This window comes from Dama dama, chromosome 8 (assembly GCF_033118175.1).
Source record: "Dama dama isolate Ldn47 chromosome 8, ASM3311817v1, whole genome shotgun sequence".
Classification (NCBI taxonomy): domain Eukaryota; kingdom Metazoa; phylum Chordata; class Mammalia; order Artiodactyla; family Cervidae; genus Dama; species Dama dama.
Genome location: NC_083688.1, coordinates 5,022,578 through 5,043,363, shown reverse-complemented (window position 1 = coordinate 5,043,363; position 20,786 = coordinate 5,022,578). Strand labels below are relative to the sequence as shown.

The 20,786-nt window shown below is 41.6% G+C and overlaps 1 protein-coding gene across 5 annotated transcripts in view; it reads left to right on the top strand.

Annotated features, from left to right (window-relative positions):
- The window catches only part of USP48 (ubiquitin specific peptidase 48), a 72,409-nt gene extending 52,965 nt beyond the window's left edge, over positions 1-19,444 (top strand). For all 5 annotated transcript variants that reach the window (XM_061148115.1, XM_061148113.1, XM_061148114.1 and 2 more), the window contains 12 exons: positions 1,222-1,346; positions 1,514-1,636; positions 1,933-1,994; positions 2,266-2,376; positions 3,035-3,165; positions 3,516-3,622; positions 7,397-7,501; positions 10,488-10,643; positions 14,126-14,251; positions 15,680-15,728; positions 17,829-17,855; positions 18,898-19,444. In XM_061148115.1, the coding sequence (XP_061004098.1) occupies positions 1,222-1,346; positions 1,514-1,636; positions 1,933-1,994; positions 2,266-2,376; positions 3,035-3,165; positions 3,516-3,622; positions 7,397-7,501; positions 10,488-10,643; positions 14,126-14,251; positions 15,680-15,728; positions 17,829-17,855; positions 18,898-18,920 (1,145 nt within the window). In that variant the 3' untranslated portion in view covers positions 18,921-19,444. The remainder of the gene's footprint in view (positions 1-1,221; positions 1,347-1,513; positions 1,637-1,932; positions 1,995-2,265; positions 2,377-3,034; positions 3,166-3,515; positions 3,623-7,396; positions 7,502-10,487; positions 10,644-14,125; positions 14,252-15,679; positions 15,729-17,828; positions 17,856-18,897) is intronic.
- Positions 19,445-20,786: the final 1,342 nt, after the last annotated feature.

Here is a 20,786-nt window from a genome sequence, read left to right as displayed (position 1 = left end):
GTAAGCATTTTAAAGTAAGTTTTCATAACCTCAGAGGAAATTTGTTAACCTCCTCTTCAGAAATAAAGTTAATTTTTACATTGTGACCTATTTTCTCTAGTAGTAAATATATTAAAGCAATGTAATCTTTTCTTAGGATTAGTCAAAGCTCACTAAGAGGAAGTGATGGATGGAAGTTAAGAAGATGCATTTTGAGGCATTAGAAACTATGGAGTTTAGATGAGATAGATCTGGTTTTATATGCCAGCTTCATTATTCACCAATTATTGTGACCCTTGGTGTATTAATTTCTCTGATTCTTGATTGATTTATTATGTAAAATACATAAAGCAAAGAAGATAGTACATTTAGAAAGCCTCTGGCTTTCTAACTCTTATTAAGCATGTAGGTATCGTGACAATGGCAGTAGAAGCAGTTTCCTTTGGAAACTTAAAGGTGTTTTTTTGGGTAATGAACCATATAGGTCCATGTATGCACTTCGCTGTCTGTTGGGAACAGCTGAAGCAGTAGAACTAGACCCACAAACAGCATGAGGGGTAGAGTGGGGAGAACGGCGCTGGAATGCTGGCAGTGTCCGTGTGAACAGCTAATTAATCGAGGAGGGGCTGATGAGGTTCAGGGTCACTGACATGTGGACATTCCTGTGACCTGAGGAAAGGAAGGGTGGTGGTGACTAGTACTTTGCTTACTTCTTCTCTTCTCGGGTTTCTAAAGATCCGCAGGGTTCCGGTGTTTGCATTAGTAATAGCAAACCAATTGGGTATTGACTGGAGATGGTCTTCCGACTTAACAGTAGATTGCTTTACTGTTTAACTGTGAGGGTCGCCCAACATTGAAAATGGCATTTTGGTTCAGGGTGAATTTAGTAAAGTAGTAAGACAAAATGGGAGAAAATGGAAATTGTGCTGTTTGAATGCAGGTGGAGATGAAATGCTATTGAACAACCTCCACAGTGGCACCCAAGACCTCTGGAAGACCTTTTATTGCTTCCTTCACTGGCAGGAAGAAAGAGCTAGATTAAGGACAAAGGAATGGCTAGCTCCTTTAGAACTGGATGAAATTAAAAATTTAGAGATTTTGAAGTTAGAGAAAATCACAGCACTTTGGAACAGAAGGATAAGAAGCCCTACAAATTTGTATTAAGTAGATTTTCGGAGGTATATATTAACTTTTTTTCAAACTCCCCCCCCCCCCACCCCTTTTTTTCTCTTTTTGACCTAGGCGAGTTATGCATATCAGAAAATGAAAGAAGGCTTGTTTCTAAAGAGGCTTGGAGCAAACTGCAGCAGTACTTTCCAAAGGCTCCCGAATTTCCAAGTCACAAAGAGTGCTGTTCGCAGTGCAAGGTGCATGCCGCCCGCGGTCCTGACAGCTGTGGAAGTCACATGTCTCCTCCCTGGACTGATTTTCCAGGAGAACTGACGTTGCACTTTGAGTGGAGGTGCAGGGAGGCGGCAGGTCCTGTGCTGTCAGCTAGAGGTGGTTGATTGCTTCCTGCTTGATTCTCTTTCAGATTTTAGAAAGAGAAGGGGAAGAAAATGAAGCCTTACATAAGATGATTGCAAACGAGCAGAAAACTTCTCTTCCAAATTTGTTCCAGGACAAAAACAGACCGTGTCTCAGTAACTGGCCAGAGGTATAGTGATTCCCACAAAGGGGTAGAGTGCATCTCACCTTTGTAAGGCCCTTGCCAGGTTCCTGAGCGAACAGTGCTTTCAGAATAACGAGATCGTCTTTTTCTTACATTTGTGTAGTTTTCTAATCTGGAGGATTCGACTCTTCCTTGGGTTGCTTGTTAGAGGGCTCTATTTCCATTTTATTTATGAAACTTGAAAGGGAAAACCCACAGTATATGGAGACATTTTCTGTATAGGATTTAGGTTACGAATGCAGTGAGTTAATAGATACTTTTGTCTGATTTTTCTGTTCCAGGAAACAGATGTCCTCTACATTGTGTCACAGTTCTTTGTAGAAGAGTGGCGAAAATTTGTCAGGTAGATACCAAAGGTTACCCATTTCCCTTTGTTTATTGTTGATTATACAGTGTTTTTAATTCATGAATCGTGATCATGGTACCTTACTTTTTACTATAATAGCCTATACTGAAACCTTTTTTTCTGAGAATTTAAATGAATAACCCTGAGAAGTACATTTAATTATTAATATCCTTGAAAAATGTCTCTAATTTTAAAATAATCATAAAAAACCTTCTCTTCAGTCATGCCATAGTGAACTATATTGATCGTCCTTTTTTCCTTTGAGTAGGAAACCCACCAGGTGCAGTCCTGTATCATCGGTTGGAAACAGCGCTCTCCTGTGTCCCCATGGGGGCCTCATGTTTACATTTGCTTCCATGACCAAAGAAGATTCTAAACTGTGAGTTTCTTCTCTTCATGCGATGTTTGTTTCTGATGATTAATAGAATGTGTTTAGGAAATGTCTCGTCTGACATAGTCTATTTTAAGAACTGATCTTTTCTTGAATTGTGGGATTATTTCCTCTGGTATAACCAGAGGGTGACTTGTCTTTTTTTTTTTTTTTTTTTTTTAAAAAGACTGCTTCTTGTGCTCGCTTTGGCAGCACATATACTGGAAAAAAAGACTGCTTCTCCATGAAAGTCAGGAGACTGCCTCAGGCTACCTGCTCTTATTTCTCCCCTCTCCTTCCTGGAGCCGTGCTTTCTCCTTAGAAATTGCTAGTACCCAGGACAGTGTCTCTAGGTTATGTCATTACCCTCTGTAGCTAACGTCTTTGCTCAGCTTTGGGTTTTTTTTTGTTTTTTTTTTTGTTTTTTCCCAGCTTTGGTTTTTGAGGTTTAGCCATGGTGATTCATGTGACTCCAGTACATTTAGTTTCACTGCTTTTTTTTCATACAAAAGAAAGTTATAGCGTACTTTTATTTGAAAAACTACCATTCCTGTTGGTATATCTTTTCCTTCTTAATTTCTTTGTATTAAATAGTGGTTTTGATAGTTTTGGTTTACAGATGGATTATGTCCTTGTGTCTTAAAGCATGTTGTGTTTTTTTGCACAGTATAGCTCTCATATGGCCCAGTGAGTGGCAAATGATACAAAAGCTCTTTGTCGTGGATCATATAATTAAAATCACGAGAACTGAAGGAGGAGATGCAAACCCTTCAGAAACACAGTATATTTCTGAGCCTAGTAAGTATTCATACTGCTCTTGGTTTATGTAGTTAAAAGTTACAATTTTAGCAGGGAGGGAAAGAGTATGTCAGTGTTGTATTCTCTACTTAAAGATTCGTGGTAGTCCATTCTATATTCCTTAGCTGGAAAGTATCATACAATGACCTATGTTTGTTGATAGTAAATGGATTTACTTATTTGCATAAAATAAAATACAGCCGTTAAAAAATAGGAGTAGTAGTTTGATAAATACTCTCTGGTAACTTTGAAATGTTCCTTTAGATCTTTCATTCTTTGGTAGTAATTCCTCAGCCACTGCTATTTTACCTTTTTTTAAAAAAAAAAACAAAAACCTTTTTTCTTCTTAGAACTCTGTCCAGAATGTCGAGAAGGCTTATTGTGTCAACAGCAGAGGGACCTGCGTGAATACACTCAAGCCACCATCTACGTCCATAAAGTTGTGGATAATAAGAAGGTACCAGTCCCTCTTGTGGCCGTGACTAGTAACGATCAAGCTTGCTTTTTGACTTGTTTGATTTTCACTGAGTACTGCCTGGAGTTGCCTTTGAAGGGTGGAGCCATCGGACTGGAATGGAAAAGGAATAGTTACACCAATTTATGTGGGTCTGATGTTTGGTCACTAAGTCACGTTCAACTCTTTGTGGCCCCATGGACTGCAGCACGTCAGGCTCCCCTGCCCTTCACTGTCTCCCAGAGTTTGCTCAGACCTATATCCACTGAGTCAGTGATGCCATCCACCCATCTCATCCTCTGTCATCCCCTTCTCCTCCCGTCTTCAGTCTTTCCCAGCATCAGGGTCTCTTCCAATGAGTCGGCTCTTAGCATCAGGTGGGCAAAGTATTGGAGCTTTAGCATCAGTCCTTCCAGTGAATATTCAGGATTGATTTCCTTTAGGGTTGACTGGTTTGATCTCTCTCAAGAGTCTTCTCTAGCACCACAATGCAAAATTCAAAAACATCAATTCTTTATGGTCCAACTCTCAAATCCATACGTGACTACTGGAAAAACCATAGCTTTGACTATATGGATCTTTGTTGGCAAAGTGACGTCTCTGCTTTTTAATACAGTGTCTCGGTTTGCCATAGCTTTCCTTCCAAGGACCAAGTGTCTTTTAATTTCATGGCTGCAGTCACCATCTGCAGTGATTCTGGAGTCCAAGAAAATAAAATCTGTCACTGTTTCCACATTTTCCCCATGTATTTACCATGAAGTGATGGGACCAGATGCCATCATCTTAGTTTTCTGAATGTTGAGTTTTAAGCCAGCTTTTTCACTCTCCACTTTCATTCTCATCAACAGGTTCTTTAGTTCCTCTTTGCTTTCTGCATTTAGAGTGGTATCATCTGCATATCTGAGGTTGTGGTTGTTTCTCCTGGCAGTCTTGATTCCAGCTTGTGATTCATCCAGCCCAGCATTTCCATGATGTACTCTGCATATAAGTTAAATAAGCAGGGTGACAGTATACAGCTTTGACGTACTCCTTTCCCAATTCTGAACCATTCTGTTGTTCCATATCCTGTTCTAACTGTTGCTTCTTGTCCTGCATACAAGTTTGTCAAGAAGTAGGTAAGGTGATCTGGTATTCCCATCTCCTGAAGAATTGTCCACAGTTTGTTGTAATCCACAAGGTCAAAGGTGTAGTCAATAAAACAGTGTAGTATAGTCAATAAAACAGAAAGTGGATGTTTTTCTGGAAGTCTTGCTTTTTATTTGATCCAGCAAATGTTGGCAATTTGATCTCTGGTTCCTCTGCCTTTTCTAAATACAGCTTGTACATCTGGAACTTGTTGGTTCATATACTTTGAAGCCTAGCTTGAAGGATTTTGAGCATTACCTTGCTAATGTGTGAAATGAGTGCAGTGTACAGTAGTTTGGACATTCTTTGTCATTGCTTTTCTTTGGGAATGAAATGAAAGCTGACCTTTTCCAGTCCTGTGGCCGCTGCTGAAGTGAAATGAAGTGAAGTTGCTCAGTCATGTCCAACTCTTTGCAGTCCTGTGGACTGTAGCCTACCAGGTTCCTCCATCCATGGGATTTTCCAGGCGAGAATGCTGGAGTGGGTCACCATTTCCTTCTCCAGGAGATCTTCCCGACCCAGGGATCGAACCTGGGTCTCCCTCATTGTAGGCAGATGCTTTATCGTCTAAGCCACCAGAGAAGTTTACTGGCATATTGAGTGCAGCACTTTAACAGCATCATCTTTTAGGATTTGAAATAGCTCGGCTGGAGTTCCATCATCTTCTCTAGCTTTGTTCATAGTAATGCTTCCTAAGGTCCACTTGACTTCACACTCCAGGGTATCTGGCTCTAGGTGAGTGACCACACCATCATGGTTATCCAGGACATTAAGAAATTTTGTAAAGTTCTTCTGTGTATTCTTGCCATCTCTTCTTAATCTCTTCTGCTTCTGTTAAGTGCTTGGCCTTTTGTGTCCCTTACTGTGCCCATCTTTGCTTCAAATCTTCCCTTGGTATCTCTAGTATTTCCCATTCTATTGTTTTTTTCTATTTGTTTGTTTGCATTGTTCACTTAAGAAGACTTTTCTTATGTGGGTCTGAAGTGAAGTGAGGTGAAAGTCACTCAGTCGTGTCCAACTCTTTGTGACCCCATGAACACAGTCTGTGGAATTCTCCAGGCCAGAATACTGGAGTGGGTAGCCGTTCCCTTCTCCAGGGGATTTTCTAGACCCAGGGATCGAACCCAGGTCTCCTGCATTGTGGGCGGATTCTTTACCAGCTGAGACACAGGGAAGCCTTATGTGGGTCTAGTCAGTTGTTGATTTTGATACACAATGTTGATTGAATGCCAACTGTGTGCTAAGAACTGTCTTGGGATACAGATGGTGCAGAAAACCACTGTATCTACCATCGAGACTATCTGTACTCAAGAATAAGCCACAGATGCATAAGATGATTTTACACAAGAACAGCATTTTGAAGGGAATCTAGCAGATTGGATCACTTGACTGACAGAGGCGGAGGTGCCCTGTTACATCGGCAGGGGGTGGGAAAGACACCTTGGAGGAGTTGTTTTACCTGAGCGTTGGCTGTCAGAGACCCTGCCTGTGACATGTAGGCCAGGCGGGAGTGTGAGCCTGGCGTCCTCGAGCAGTAGAGTCAGTCGTCCTGTCTAGAGCAGCACTGCCTAGTGGAAGCTTCTGCGGTGACGGAGGTGTTCTTTATCTGCATTGTAGCCACCAGCCACCCTTGACTGTGGAGCATCTGGAACGCCACTGGGGTGACTTGAGGAACCGTGTTTTTATGTGGTTTTAACTTCAACAGACCTCTGTCACCTCTCACTCCCATAGTGGGCAGCATTGATGTAGAGAGAAGTTTCTCCCAAGGAGGGAAGGTGATGTGTGAGGAGGAATCAAATTTTAATTGGATTTTATATGTCATACCAGGGATTTGGGATCTTTGTTCAAAGTCTAGATGTAAGCCATTGAAGTTTCAAGGGCGGTCATGGTGTGATCTCATTTATGCTCTCAAAATGTCACCCTGGCCATTGTATTTGGAGTTGGTATGGACAGAACAGAAATAAGAAAGGCCTCTGTAGAGCCTCTTGCGTTGGTTGACCTGAAGGGCAGGTGAAACATAGATTTGGGTATATTTTGGAAGCAGGGTGTTACTGTGGACTGTTTTTGGAGCATTTTCACTATATTAAGTATGGCTCTTAGGTAGATCCTGACCCAGTTCTCTGGACACCTCATTAATTTGATTCCGGGGTTTTTGGAATTAAAGACAAAATAGATGCATTTTATTTGATGATTTTTGCCAAACTTGACATTAATTTTAGAAGGGTACCTTACAGATCATTTTCTGATGATCTAGGGCTCTGCCTCAGAAGTTGAATTCAGGAGGCCTTATGACCTTGTTTGCTGGGAAAATGGATGAGTAAAAATGTCTGTTTTTCCCCTAGTATTTTCTTGTATCTTTTGTACCTCTTAGTACATGTATATATTGCTATCTAGTGTAAAATATCCAGTTTAGGAAAAGATTTCTTGTTATTTTTTAGGTTTAGTAGCGGTATTTCATCCATTCTCTTTATCCTGTGTTAGGATAAAACTAACATGTTCAAAGAGCACAGAAAACAAGAGCGCCCGCGTGTCTTGATCCTCTGTCTGATCCATTACCTCGCCATTGATAAAGTTGTGGTGTCAAAGCTCCACCGTCTCCATAGCTCGCCTCCCTAGGGTCTGACCTACTTCTCTCTTTTCTGGTGCATTCAGGTGATGAAGGATTCAGCTCCAGAGCTAAATGTGAGTAGTTCTGAAACAGAGGAGGATAAGGAAGAAGCTAAACTGGATGGAGAAAAAGATCCAGACTTTAATCAAGTATGTGTTGAAGCTGCTCTTCATTGTTACACCTTCCACTGCTCCGAAAGCAGTCACTCCAAGCTCTTGGACATCTCTCTGTAGCCTGTATGCGATGTTGGTCCTCAGGACCCTTTTTCCCCTCTTTTCTTCGTTGGGTAGCATGCTATAGCTGTCCTGATTTCTCATGAAAAGTCATGGACTATGATACTCCAGAATTAATTGCTATTAAAGAAGCAGTGCTAAAATACACTGCAATGATTAAATTTTTACCTGGAAAAAAGACTTAAACTATTATCCTGGTTTGCTGCTTAATCATGGAATATTTATGTATGAAAAAATTACTAAACTCAACTTCTCTCATTACAAACAAAACACATAATAGCATTTATAATACTGGCGTTTATAGAAGAGACTTTCAGGTCTCTATAAAGTTGTTAGTCAGGTGACTAGAAACAACATTAGTCTTTGATTTTTCATTGTGATGACCTTAAATTCTTCTATTAAAATTACGTATTTTGCGGATTTTGTTATGGTATTTCTACCCCTCTTGTTTGGGAGTATGGTTTAATAATCAGTTTAGAATCTGTTCTTCCAGTGAACTTTGTAAATCAATTTGTAAAGTTTTATATATATATATATATATATATATATATATTGTTCTTATTTCTGTCATTTCAGGCTTTCCTTATCAGCCTGAGGGTTGCTTAGAAAACTTTTAAAAACATTTTCAAGTGATGAGATTTTTGGGAAACTAACTTTTTTGAATGGCTAGTTTTATCCATTATTGTCATAACTATAGCAGTTTTTAAATTGCTATTTTGTACCTCAAATGCAGATGGCAACAGATCTCCCCTTTATAAATATGATAGAGAATATTTGTCGGAGAACATTGTTTTTTATGCCATAGTTATCTTTATACTTTGAATTTTCTTCTGTCTTTCCTCTCATTCTTTGGATATTGTAATACTCTTGGTTAATGTTTTAAAAATTTCATCTTGCAAAATAAAGTGTAACCTTCCTTTTTGAAAAGAGTAGGTGGTCCCAGAAGAATGTCAAGTGTTTTCAGAATTTCAGACTCCTCAGACCTTTTCTTTGGAACACATTGCAGTACCTCGATACAAAGCTTCCGTAATTGCTGTTTTAAATCCTGTTTATAAAATGGTGCATTTGTGTTTGTCCTTAATGGACATGAACAAATCCCCTTTCCTCTTTTCTCTAAGCTAGATCAACCCAGTTCCTTTGACTTTGACCTTATCTACCATTTAGGTTAATAATGCACCCAGTATTGGATATTACTTAGGTAATTGAAAGCCTTCTAAAACCAGTGGACTGGTTTTTGTCAGATAAGTTGGATTTAAATTCTATGGATTTTTTAAAAAATATAATTCTGGGAAAGGCTTTTAGACTCATTTTAAGATATATCTTGCTTAATGCTCAGGGTGCTGTTATTTGGTTGTGTTTTATATTTCTAAAGTAAAATTTTAGGTTGTTATAGATATTTTCCCTTATATTCCTAGCTGAAATTTAGGTCCTATTTCACAATTGAAAAATACTTTTTTTTTTTAATAGTTGAGATTGAGAAAAATGTTACCAGCTCCCACATTTTTTCATTTTTTGAATTTGTTGAGATTGAGAAAAATGTGTCAACTCCCACATTCAGTGTTTCTTATGTTTGAATCACCTGTGTGCCCCTTTAGACTCACGGCGAGAGCTGAATCCAGCCTTGTGCAGTTCCTAGCCAGTGACTGTCACCCTCAACAAATGCTGTTCTGTTTACCTCCTGATCCTCTCTGCTTTGTGAATCTCTGGCACTCCATTGATAATGAATATGTGGCATCTGTGTCCATAGTGACCCCGAAACTGCTCTGATTATGCACAGCTGACTCTCAGTGAGAACTGTGGAGACCAGAGCCGGAGCCCGGGGGTTTACCTCATCCAGATTTAATTAAACCAGGGCAAAAGAGTGTTTTAAAAATCTTGTTTCATTCATTCCGTGGCTTGGTTAGCAGAAGAATCTAATCTGGTTGTTAACCTATTGATGAGGCATTTATTAGAGTATTTTAGAGAAATATTTGGTTTTCATCTATTATTTTTTTCTTAAAATTAGTACAGTATATGTTACATATGCCGGTACTTTTTGCTGAACCATCTTTAAATTGTGCCCATCATGGCATTTCACCTCTTAAGTTCTTAAACCAGTTCTTATCAAAAAAGGCAATATCCTGTTTACCTGTGATCAGATTTCTTCAGCTATCCCATATGTGCCTTAAACAATTTTTCCTCCTCAAACCAGCATGCAACCAATATACACATTGTTTTATATCACTTCAGACTTTTTTCCAGAACAGTTGCCTTGCCTCTACCCCCTTTTCTTTTCCATTTTGACATTGACTAGAGACCAGTTCCTTTTCTTGTACTGAGCAGATTGTCTCACATTCTAGATTCAGCTGATTTCCTCTTGTTACTCCTTTTAACTTATTTCTCTCCCCTCTATTTTCTGTGATTTACAAGCTGGATCTAAATATTTGATTAGTTTCAAGTCAAACATTTTTGCAATTTCAAAGGCAAACCTATATTTTTTAAAGGCAAACCTAAGATTTTTAAAGTTCTCAGCAGTTTATAGTTAGCATCTGTGTCATTCACTAAAAGAAGAAAATGTTTAATACACAGATTAGGATTCAATGTACCATAACTGTGTTTTTCCGACTTAAGGTCAGACTTTCCCTTCTGCTTTGTTTCCTTTTTCTGGCCGCCCCCCCCCCCCCCCAAATGCCCTTTTTATGATACACGCATTTTTACATCCTGGAGCTTGTGTACAGTTCAGGCAGTTTAATTTTTTCAGTTTTGGTCTGAGCCTTCTAAGAACCTTCAGTGAGCTCCTACTCACAGATGGAACCGAATCTCAAATGGTTAACATGCTGATACAGTGCTTCTGCTTGTGTTGTGAAGTTTGGGCAGGGTCATGGTGTGGGTAATTTCGTTGCGTTTCTCTGGATCTCTGTAGAGCAATGGAGGAACAAAACGGCAAAAGATCTCCCACCAGAATTACACAGCCTATCAGAAGCAGGTCATCCGGCGGAGCATGCGGCACAGGAAAGTTCGTGGGGAGAAGGCGCTCCTTGTTTCTGCTAATCAGACACTGAAAGAGCTGAAGATTCAGGTGAGGAAAGTACAACATCTTTTTAATCATGCCCTGCACTTACAGGACCTTCACGAGTTTCTGCTTTGCACCTAAGTATTGAGCTGTTGGGAGGGGGCATTTTTGAGTTTAGAATAATACTTGTCGGGTCCCCAAATTCAAATAACTCTTCCTTTAGAAAGAGCTTCAAAGTTTTCAAAATTAGCCAATAATCTGTGAAGAGGGAAGTGTTTTGGGCATTGTGAAGCCTTGAGCAGTTCTGAGTAGCTTTCCAATAATGAAGAGAAATGTTGGCGTCCATTTAATGGTTCATTTTAGATCATTTCCAGTCTCATCCCACTCCACCCCTGTTCACCCCCATTGCTTTTGCACATCTAGGCAGTGGATGAGTGATGAAAATGCCTCATGGCATTGTTTCCTGGTAGCAGCACGAAAGTACTGTAAATGAGGATGCCAGTGGTACATCCCAAAACCCAGGAAAGAGAGGCTGATACATTCAAGATGTCCGTGAAAAAAAAAAAAAAAATCTGGCCCCTTATCTGTTTTAGTCCCTGATACAGATCCCAAAAGTTGACCCAGTTTCCCTCTTTGCTACTTTCATGTGGCATAGTTTACTGGTTATGCATTTTTCCTTGTGCTGATATTTATCGTTGTAATTGAGGCAAAAGTATAGGCTTCCTTTGAGGGTGTTCTGTGTTCCAGATTGTCCTGGGAACATTATTTCCCTTGGTTGAACCCATGGCTCTGAAAATAAATGTGTTGGCGTAATATCTTTATTCTGTTATTGTAGCTTTTACATCTGAGAAAGCTTGTTTCTGTCACCAGCTTTCTGCTTGCCAGTGGTAAACCTCAAAACATTCAAAACCTTTAAATTACAGGAACAGCCCCTGTGGATCAAGACATTGTCAGAGCCTGTGCTGCCTTTATTGTGGACTTGCCCTTTTAAAAGAGTAAATCAAAAGTCAGCAGAAAGAGCCTCCATCTTGGGGCATGTTACCTGCATAGACGGGCTGTCAGAAGGCAGCAGCTCTGCGCAGGAAACCCCGAGTGTGTGTCTCAGGTGGCCCCCGTGCCGCTTCCTTCCTCTCCCTCCCTTGCGTGGAGGACCACCGTGACCAGACAGTCACAGGGCAGTGAGACGTGATTCCCCCTCAGCGCTCCACGGTGGTGCTTTCAAACCTCCCGGTAGACGGGACCTTTTTGCCCAGCCACCTGAGCACCATTCCAGCTGTGGTGGGCATGCGTGTGAGCCTCAGCTGGTGGTGGTGGGCCAGTTTTCAAGCACATAGTGCATGTTTTGTTTCACGGTGCCTCTTCCCTAGGGTAGACCACATTTCCAGGTTAATAGGATAGCGACCATACCCATTTATAGTTGCTTAATTCATCCACCTATGAGGCCATAATGTAAATGAAGTACAAATTCATCCCTTTTCTCAAAACATCTTCAGTATTTAATTGTTTTATTCCATTTTCCCAAAGATGGATTTTGAGCGGGTGGTATTGCCCGCCTTAGGAAGGAGGAAATTTTCCTAACTTGCTTATTGCATTTCCTCATTTCAGCCAATAAATACCCCTGCACACACGCACGTCACAGCAGGCAGCATGAAGCTGTAGGAACAGAGCTTTCCTTGCTCCTGTTAGGCTTCACACAGACCTGTAGAATGTTAATTCTCCTGAAGCATTCTCCTTGCACTTAAAGGTTTATGAATTATCATACTGCAGGCCATAGACTTCCAGGCCCTTCTTGGCCTGTTCTCGCACTCTGAAATAGCACTTTCCCCTCACTAGGAAGCACTGTTCATCTTTCACACAGCTCTTCCGCAGAACCTGTCTGGCCTTCAGTTACACGGCGTGCTTCTCCCTTGTGAGCTCTGCCGGCTCCTGGATGTGCTTTCTGCCACATCCCCACTGCGTGGGTTTTTGCCTCTGGACCTCTCTGGGGTGGGATTACTCCTCACCGTTATAGTTCCAATACCTAGCACAATATTCAACACACGCTGTAATGAATCTTCATTAGGTATTGAATGAATTGAAATGTCCTTGTGTGTGGGCTCAAAATACAAAGTATGAGCCTCCACCCCTCCGTGACGGTTCTCGTGTCTAGAGGTACTTGCTGTTTGTCCGTTCTCTGCGATGGCGCACAGACGTTGCCTACGTTAAAGTTGATAGCAGAACACCTTCTCCACCACTGTGCTTTCTTCTTCCTGGGTCATGTTTATGAACCCGGAGCTGTTGCCTCTGCCTGATGCCCATGTGCTGGGCTGGCTTCGGTAGAACTGTCCTTTCTCACCAGAAATAGGCTCAGTTGTTCCACAGAAGGATCGGCGATGATCCCTGTTTAATCAGCCTCTGCTCCCCACTCAGGGCCTGAGGTCCTTCGGAGAAGTTCAGTTATGAATCTGGCCTAACAGGGAGGAGGCCAGGGTTGTTATCCCTCTTCTTATTTACTTGTGTGCTGTTATTTAAAATCACTTTTCTGGTCAGGGTCTTCCCAGCTTATACAGCTCTTGGGCCCAATTCTATGCAGACGTGGGTCAGGGCTGCTTGTTTTGTTTTTCTGGATTTTTTTCAAAGAGCAGAATCAGTGCATAAAAGGGTAGAATGATTTCCCTATAGCATCATGGATATTGGTATAAAAAAAGATACATGTAGTGGAGCACATTTAGTGACTGTGTAACTCAGGTGTTCAGCATAATAAAATGAATACCCTGGAACACACCCAAGTGAAGAATTAGAACGTATCGCTGAAGGTATCTATGTGTGCCTTCCTGAGCCCAACTCCCCCTTACTTCTCACTGGTATTTACTACCTGGATGTGATTTAAAAAAAATTTTTTTTTTTTTCATTTTTCTGCATTTGAAAATAATGTTTATTAGGCACAATAGTCTTTAATATTTAACACTTGGCTAGAACTGGGGTGGAGTACATGGTCCCTACCCTTAAGAAATTCATATTTGACTCCTAGAGGCAAGATTCAGTCTAAGAATATGTGGCAGTCCTAACGGCTAAAGTTTGTATTCCAGGCTGCTCACAGAAGGGAATCAAAGAGAAAAGTCCAGACAGCCTGCTGGTTAATTTAGAGATGGTCTTACGAAAGAATTTAAAATTGATTTGATTATTAAAAGGATGTGGGACCTGGGCACAGTGGGGCGACCGTAACAGCTGTGCCCACGCCTTGTAACCAGAGTGACTGTCAGCCCAGCCCCACCTTCCACTTCTTTGATTTCTCCGCACCCACACCCACCGAGGGGTTGTAAGATGCAGAACAAAAGGACCCGGGGGTAAACTGTCTCCCGATTCTCTAACAGGCCTCCTAAGGATGTTCCCAGATGTATTGGGATTACAATTTCAATAGGAATGAAGCAAGTGGGTTGATTGCAAACCATAGTATCTTTTGTATTCTGAAGTCTTTTATTTCTTCCTTAGAATTATTTATTCACACAGGGTATTAAGTCTCAGTATTTTGTTTTATACAAACCTTTGTTTCTTTTATATTGGCACAGATCATGCATGCGTTTTCAGTTGCTCCTTTTGACCAGAACCTGTCAATTGATGGAAAGATTTTAAGCGATGACTGTGCCACCCTCGGAACCCTAGGCGTCATTCCTGAATCTGTGATTTTGTTAAAGGTAAGGAACGGCTCTGTACCTGAGGGATTCAGGGGATTCTCCTGTGTAAACTGGGTGCGGTGGTGGTTACAGTTCCCAGGTCCTCGGCAGGTGTGGTAAGAAGCTACTTCTGTGAGTCTGCCGCCTCTCTGGATGAGCCTCAAGAGACTCGGTCATGACAGTCACTGGGTCTTGCGGGCTTTTCATAATTCTTGTTTAAAATAATCTAAATTTAACCTCCTCCCTAAATTCTGGATCGGTGAATTACTTAACTGTACTTCTACCTATTAAAACATCCCCCCCTCCTCAGAAGTACCAGCTAGTTAACCTCAAAAAGAAACATAAGACTCAAGGCTTGGCCACAGTAATCAAAATACTTTTGGTTGGCTTAGTGAGATTCTTATCCAGAGCATGAAAATTGACCTTGGAGAGAAAAGGTTTAAAAGAGGTAGGTGTGTTTTTAGAAACCCGGGGCTTCTGAGACTTTGTCACGGATGAAGATTCATTGAACCAGCCTGGTTAGCCCAGGTCTACTCTCCCTCAGGCAGGGCCTGATTGTCACTGTTGTTTCTGGGTGGCTAGAAGCATCCCCCCTGCATGATGTGTTAGAATATTCTGCAGGTTTTTGAACTGGGGAGTATGTTGTTCGTAGGCAGAGCTTCAATTCTGGCCAGATAAAGTTAGGCCCTGGAAGTGGTGATGCGGGTCCATATCTGGCCCTTCACACACATACACACACACACACACCCCTCATCCTGCTCCCCGCCCCCTCCCTCTGCTTGCTTTTCTTGGAACTGTAGGTTCTGTGGAATTAACTCTGAAAACCTGTTTTTTTTTTCGCTGAATCAGAAGAGCCTGATCTAAAATCCTAGAAGCAGCCTGTGTCACTAATGGGTTTGCACTTCAGGTGGGCAACTGGAGTCTGTATTGGTTGTTGTCCTCTTTGCCCTTGAAGCTAATCCTACCATAAGCTTGGACTCAGCACTCGCTTCTGCCTTTTAAAGGACATGGCTGTTTTATTCTTGATGGTGGGGAAGGATGAAAATGTATTTTTAACTTAATCGGCATTTTTCGAGGACCATACTGATTTTGCTTCTCCCAACTCACACTGTCATCATTGGCACCTGAAATCATATCCATTAAATGAGGATATTTGAACCCTTCTGCATCTAAAGGTGTTTGAGGGGCAAGAAAGCAATGCCACATCCATTGTGCAGTCTGTGCAGTTATGGGGGTGGTGAGTCTCAATCCACCATTGACAGGGCACCATTTGTTCATCCTGGATGTCGCCAGCTATGGCTTGAACCCTGTTTTCCCCTGGACAGTGTTTGTGTCTGGGAGCAACATACTGGTCAACTCCGGGGCCAGCCTTTTGTGTTAGGAGGTTGGGCATTCTCATCCTGGCTTCCATTCCCTTGCGGTTTTGAATTGTCTTCATTTGTTTTCTAGGCTGATGAACCAATTGCAGATTATGCTGCAATGGACGATGTCATGCAAGGTAAAAGACCAGTTTGTTTGGGGAATTTGTTGAGGTACTTGTTCAATGATGGTGGGGTTTTAGTTATTGAATCTTTAGTCTATGGTGTTCTTACTTTTAAGCTTGAATAAAGCTTCTCCATGCTAAGGTAGAATCTTAAATAGCTACTGCTATTTAAAGAATGGTATCTATGAAAATTTAGAAAATGGAGGAAAGAGTAGTATTATTTAGTTCACTGTAGGAAACTGAAACAGATACAAGTCTGCAGATAGAAGAGGTCAACGAAAAGCAGAGCTAATTCAAATTGTGGGGCCTCTGGAGGTACACAGGAATTAGATGCCGCAGGTGCCTTTGAGCATAGGAGTGAGGTCTGAAGCCAAAGGCAGGTCGGAAGCTGTGTAAGAAGCAGTTAGACAACTCACCACCTCACAGATCCTCACAGCCCTCCCCTTTATGTCCATTCAGTGCCTCTTCTTGACCTGTAGAGTTTGTGTTTCTTCGAAGAAATTAAACGAGTAAGGTGAGAATGAGACGTGTTACTACCAAATAGGGAGACCAGGCCTTTGTTCAAACACTGGTGGCCCATCTCTTACCTCCCACAGTGGAGGGAAGAGATCCTTCTCTAGGGAAACCAGAGCAATTCCAGAAAATAGCCTACAGATATTTTTTCAAAAGTAGTTCGTCTCCCAGGTGACCTTTGGGTGATGCCCACCACTGCCCACCAGACAGTTTTGAGACATCTTTTTAGTCCCTCTCACTTCTGTAGGTGGGAGTGGACAGCCAGAGAACTCCGGACAGCGGGGCAGAGAGCAGCGTGGAACCGAAAGACATCAGTCAACAGGCTGAACAGGAAGTAGACAGTGCAGGAAGGACAAGAAGGCTTTAAAAGTGACTGTAAACAGTATGAGAGAGAGAGCAAATAAGAGTCTGTATGTTGGGAACATTCAGAGAACAGAAAACAGTTCATGAAACTAAAAATGGGAGCACCAAGGCCCGGGTACAATTAAGTGCAAATCTAGAGATTAAGATCCTAAAAACATCTAGAGGTATGGAAGGAAAAACCAGTCATAATCCTGAGATGAAGAGTCAAGGACAAACCAATGGGCCAGTGCCCACAGGAGAATGAGGAAGTGTGAGCTGCAGTCTAGAATTCTCTGACTAGACTATTCTGTTACATGCATTTGGTGGCTCTGTGAATATAAGGCCTTAAAAAGTTTCTTTCTCACCTACCATTTACTCTGGGAGGGTGTACTCTGTTAAACGAGAGTGAAAAGAAAGAAGTCAACAGTGGAGCCTGAAAACAGGGATCCAACACAGGAGTAGATGCCCTAGGATGGCAGGGGGGCAGTTCCAGGAGTGAAGCGCTGCAGTAGGTGTTGAGCACTCCCACTCCAGATTGGAGCATGTTCCCTGGGAAAAGTGGAAGTGACAGATGACGGTCTTGTGGAGTTTACCCTTGAATCAGAGACGGCACAGAGAAAATGAAAGATAAATAATGCAGCAGTTACCAACCCCAGAAAGACAGAGACACACCAGACAAGAACGATCACCAAGGTGCCCCCGAGGGTTCAACCATGGACACTGTTAAGGAGTAAAAAAACAGCGTAAACACTGGAGATTGGCTTAATGACAAAAAATACCAGTGTGTCCGGAGGATGGTTAGGGGCCGCGTGTTACGTTAGAGGTGGTTCTGTCTTTGACTGAGGAAACTATTAGGTATTACCAGAAATTATGAATTAGCGACATAAGCATCTAGAAATGCAGAGGTTAAATACCAGAAGACGTGGCTGCAGAGGCCAAAAGTTGTTCCCTGTAGAGTGTGGACAGGAGGCAGGGGCCCCCCACCCCTCCCCAGTCACGCAGAATGTTGGCTCCAGTCACATCCCTGGTTCTCCCAGTGTTTGTCTTTTTCAATGATGCATGTGTATTGCTTTGATAAAAATGAAAACAAAGATTGTCATTTGATATTATCCATAATTTCAAAGGTAACCTTTATAGGTGAGTAAGGTTATTAAAAGCTATTTTAAACTTTTCATCCTTAGGCATTGAAGTGAACTTACTGCTGTCTGTAGCAACAGTCTTTTCAATTTGGAATTCTTTTTTTTTTTTTTTTCCTTCCAGTGTGTATGCCAGAAGAAGGGTTTAAAGGTAAGTTACATTTGTCATGTTTTGTTCATGAGTGTCACAGTCATACTGTAATTTTCTATTAATGTGAAGCCTATAATTTGATTTTAAAATTTAATTCAATCTGAGTCTCATGACTGAAATTAATTTTAGTTAAATGCATTTTTTATTCAAGCTTCTTCATTATCTGTATCAGCACTCAAGCCTCAGGTCGGGCCTGTGTGTTAGATGTATCTACTGCCAGCTGTCCACTGTGCTTTTTCTATCTCGTTTTGGGGTGAAGTTGGGCACTTAGCTAGTGGCATTTTCATTTTTATACTTAACCTTTTTCCAGTTCCTCTTATCAGTCCCATCTTAGAGCAAAACAGTTTGTAACTGATAAGAACTAGAGGAGAAGAATCTGCTGAACATTAGGTTCAATGAAAAGGTTTCATTTCTCTATGTAGGATTAAGCTATCTCTTGGATTATCGCTTTAAATGGGTAAACAGCGATGCCTTCTCCTGCATCCTGGCCACTAGGGTTGTGCACACAGTTGAATTCAGACCTTTGACTTTTACAGATTTAACTGTTGCCATTTTGATTCTTTGTGGCCTAGTCCAGAGGTCCCTGACAGGTTGTGATTTTTTAATCAAATACCAGGGGTTCTTTGCGAACGAGTGAGTCAAGCTACTGGCCTCAGTAAAGCCTCCCTCTCAGTGCAGCTTTTTGTCTACACATTCCTACTACAAGGGAACTCCTGAAGTGGTTAAAACAAAACAGACAAAGCAGAACTGTTGTTTTTTTTTTTTTTTTTTTTTTTATGAAAAACGGCCACCAAATGAAAGCTTCAATAAAATTTGATTACCTTGTGTGAAGATAATGCACAGGAGTCACATGGCTTTCAATAGAAATGTACTTTTGCCGAAAGCCTGGAGTCTGCTGATATATTTTCTTATTTTCAATGTCAAAGGGTTTCTGTGCTTACTCACTAAGTTGTAATATTCCCTGTTGGTGATGCAGATGGGATACTTGAACCCTTAACCTTGCAGTTCACAACTGTGCCTCCACATGTGTTTCTTTCCCCAGGTACTGGTCTACTTGGACATTAATCTTTTTGAACACTTGCTGACTGCTCAGAAATGACCAGAAGGGAAGAGGAGTTTGACATGTTAGGGCATTAAAGAAAAGGTGGATTTAAGAATTAAACCATTACATGACTCTTCCAAAAGGCAGAAAACCATTCAAAAAAGTGACTGTCCCAAAATGCCTTATGTCAAATAAAGCAGATTGCACTGAAGGCCGTCAGACTTGAAGGAAATGTTTCAGATTTTATATTTAAGGGGGGTGGTGGGAGGGAAGGGGCAAGTGAGAGACTGAGCAAGTTTAGTAGCAGTATCAGTAAATCATGTTTACATATGAGATTTATAGTCGCGGGAGGGAGTACAGTTCCGTTCTATTTCCTTGCTCGAGTTTCATACCAGATGCATTGGTCCATGAAGAATTTGTATCACAGTAGATGGGACAGCATTCTGCTCTGAACTAAAAGTGATTCTTTAGAGACATAACCTGCTTACCAGTACCTGTCTTTGATTCATATTTTACTTTCAATAAAGCATGAAAGTGAAGAACTTGCTGTAATTGTGGGAAAGTGTCTTCAGATCAGACTCCTGTGTCAGCCCCAGGGCACCCCCCCTCACACGCTGCCTGTGGTTGGTCTCGCTCAGTATTGGGAAGAGGAGGTGGCACCTGTGTGTCTCCTGCAATGAGCCAGGGGCTCGTGTGTCATTTTTATCTCCCAAGGCTGTTCACTTTCATGCATTGCAGAAGGGGTGGCGAATGTATTGCACGTGATAGCATCCTCCAGTGCTGCTATTATTCAGAGGAAAGTGAAAGTTGCTCAGTCGTGTCCGACTCTTTGCGACCCCGTTGACTATACAGTCCATGGAATTCTCCAGTCCAGAATACTGGAGTGGGGGAGCCTAACTCTTCTCCAGGGGATCTTCCTGACCCAGGAATCAAACCGGGATGCACTGCAGGTGGATTCTTTACCAACTGAGCTATGAAAAAAACCCATTATTCAGAAGTGGGAAATCAAATAACACCTTGCCCTTTGGAGAAATCTGACCACCTTATCAGAAGTGTAAAATGGCCTGAAGTCCATTTGGATGATAACACAGATTTTTATATATAAAGTTTCATCTTCCCAGCCTCCAGATCCCATCTCTGAATCACACTCCCCTCTCTTCTCTCTTGCTGTGCTGCATAGCATGTGGGATCTTTATTTCCTGACCAGGGATGGAACCCATCATGCCCTCTACATTGGAAGCACGGAGTCTTAACTACTGGACAGCCAGGGAATTCCCTCACTTTCTCTCTTTTTCAAAGCATTCTTCTGAAACGCCCAGAAAAGATCTACATCACATTATTTAACAAAGAAAAAAATGTGTGGATGGAGTGTGCCCTGTTCTTCAATTCAGGATTATTGTTGATTAGCAACATAGAAGCAAAACAGTATTCTTGAGACATCTTAAGATTTTCAAATGGAATTGAAGACTGGAGCTTGTTTCTCTGTTTTCTCTGAGTATGTGCGTACTCTAGAGTTTGGGGCCGAAATGCTGACTCAGACATCTCCCTTGCTAACACTTTGTTTAGCCTGGGGTTTTGCTTGGCCTTTTCTTTTTTTTTTTTTTTTAACCCCTTCCTTTTCTGAAAATTTAAACTGAAATCCTGGATGGGGGAGGCAGGTTTCAATTTGAGAACCCGTAACCTTGGCAGCCGACTCAATGGACATGAGTTTGCGTAAACTCCAGGAGTTGGTGATGGACAGGGAGGCTTGGCGTGCTGCGATTCGTGGGGTCGCAGAGAGTCGGACACGACTGAGCGACTGAACTGAACCTTGTCAGCATCCCTTTTGAACAGCTCTTTTTTTATCAGAGTAATTGTGGCAGTTTGGTAACGTTACAACTCCTTGCCTG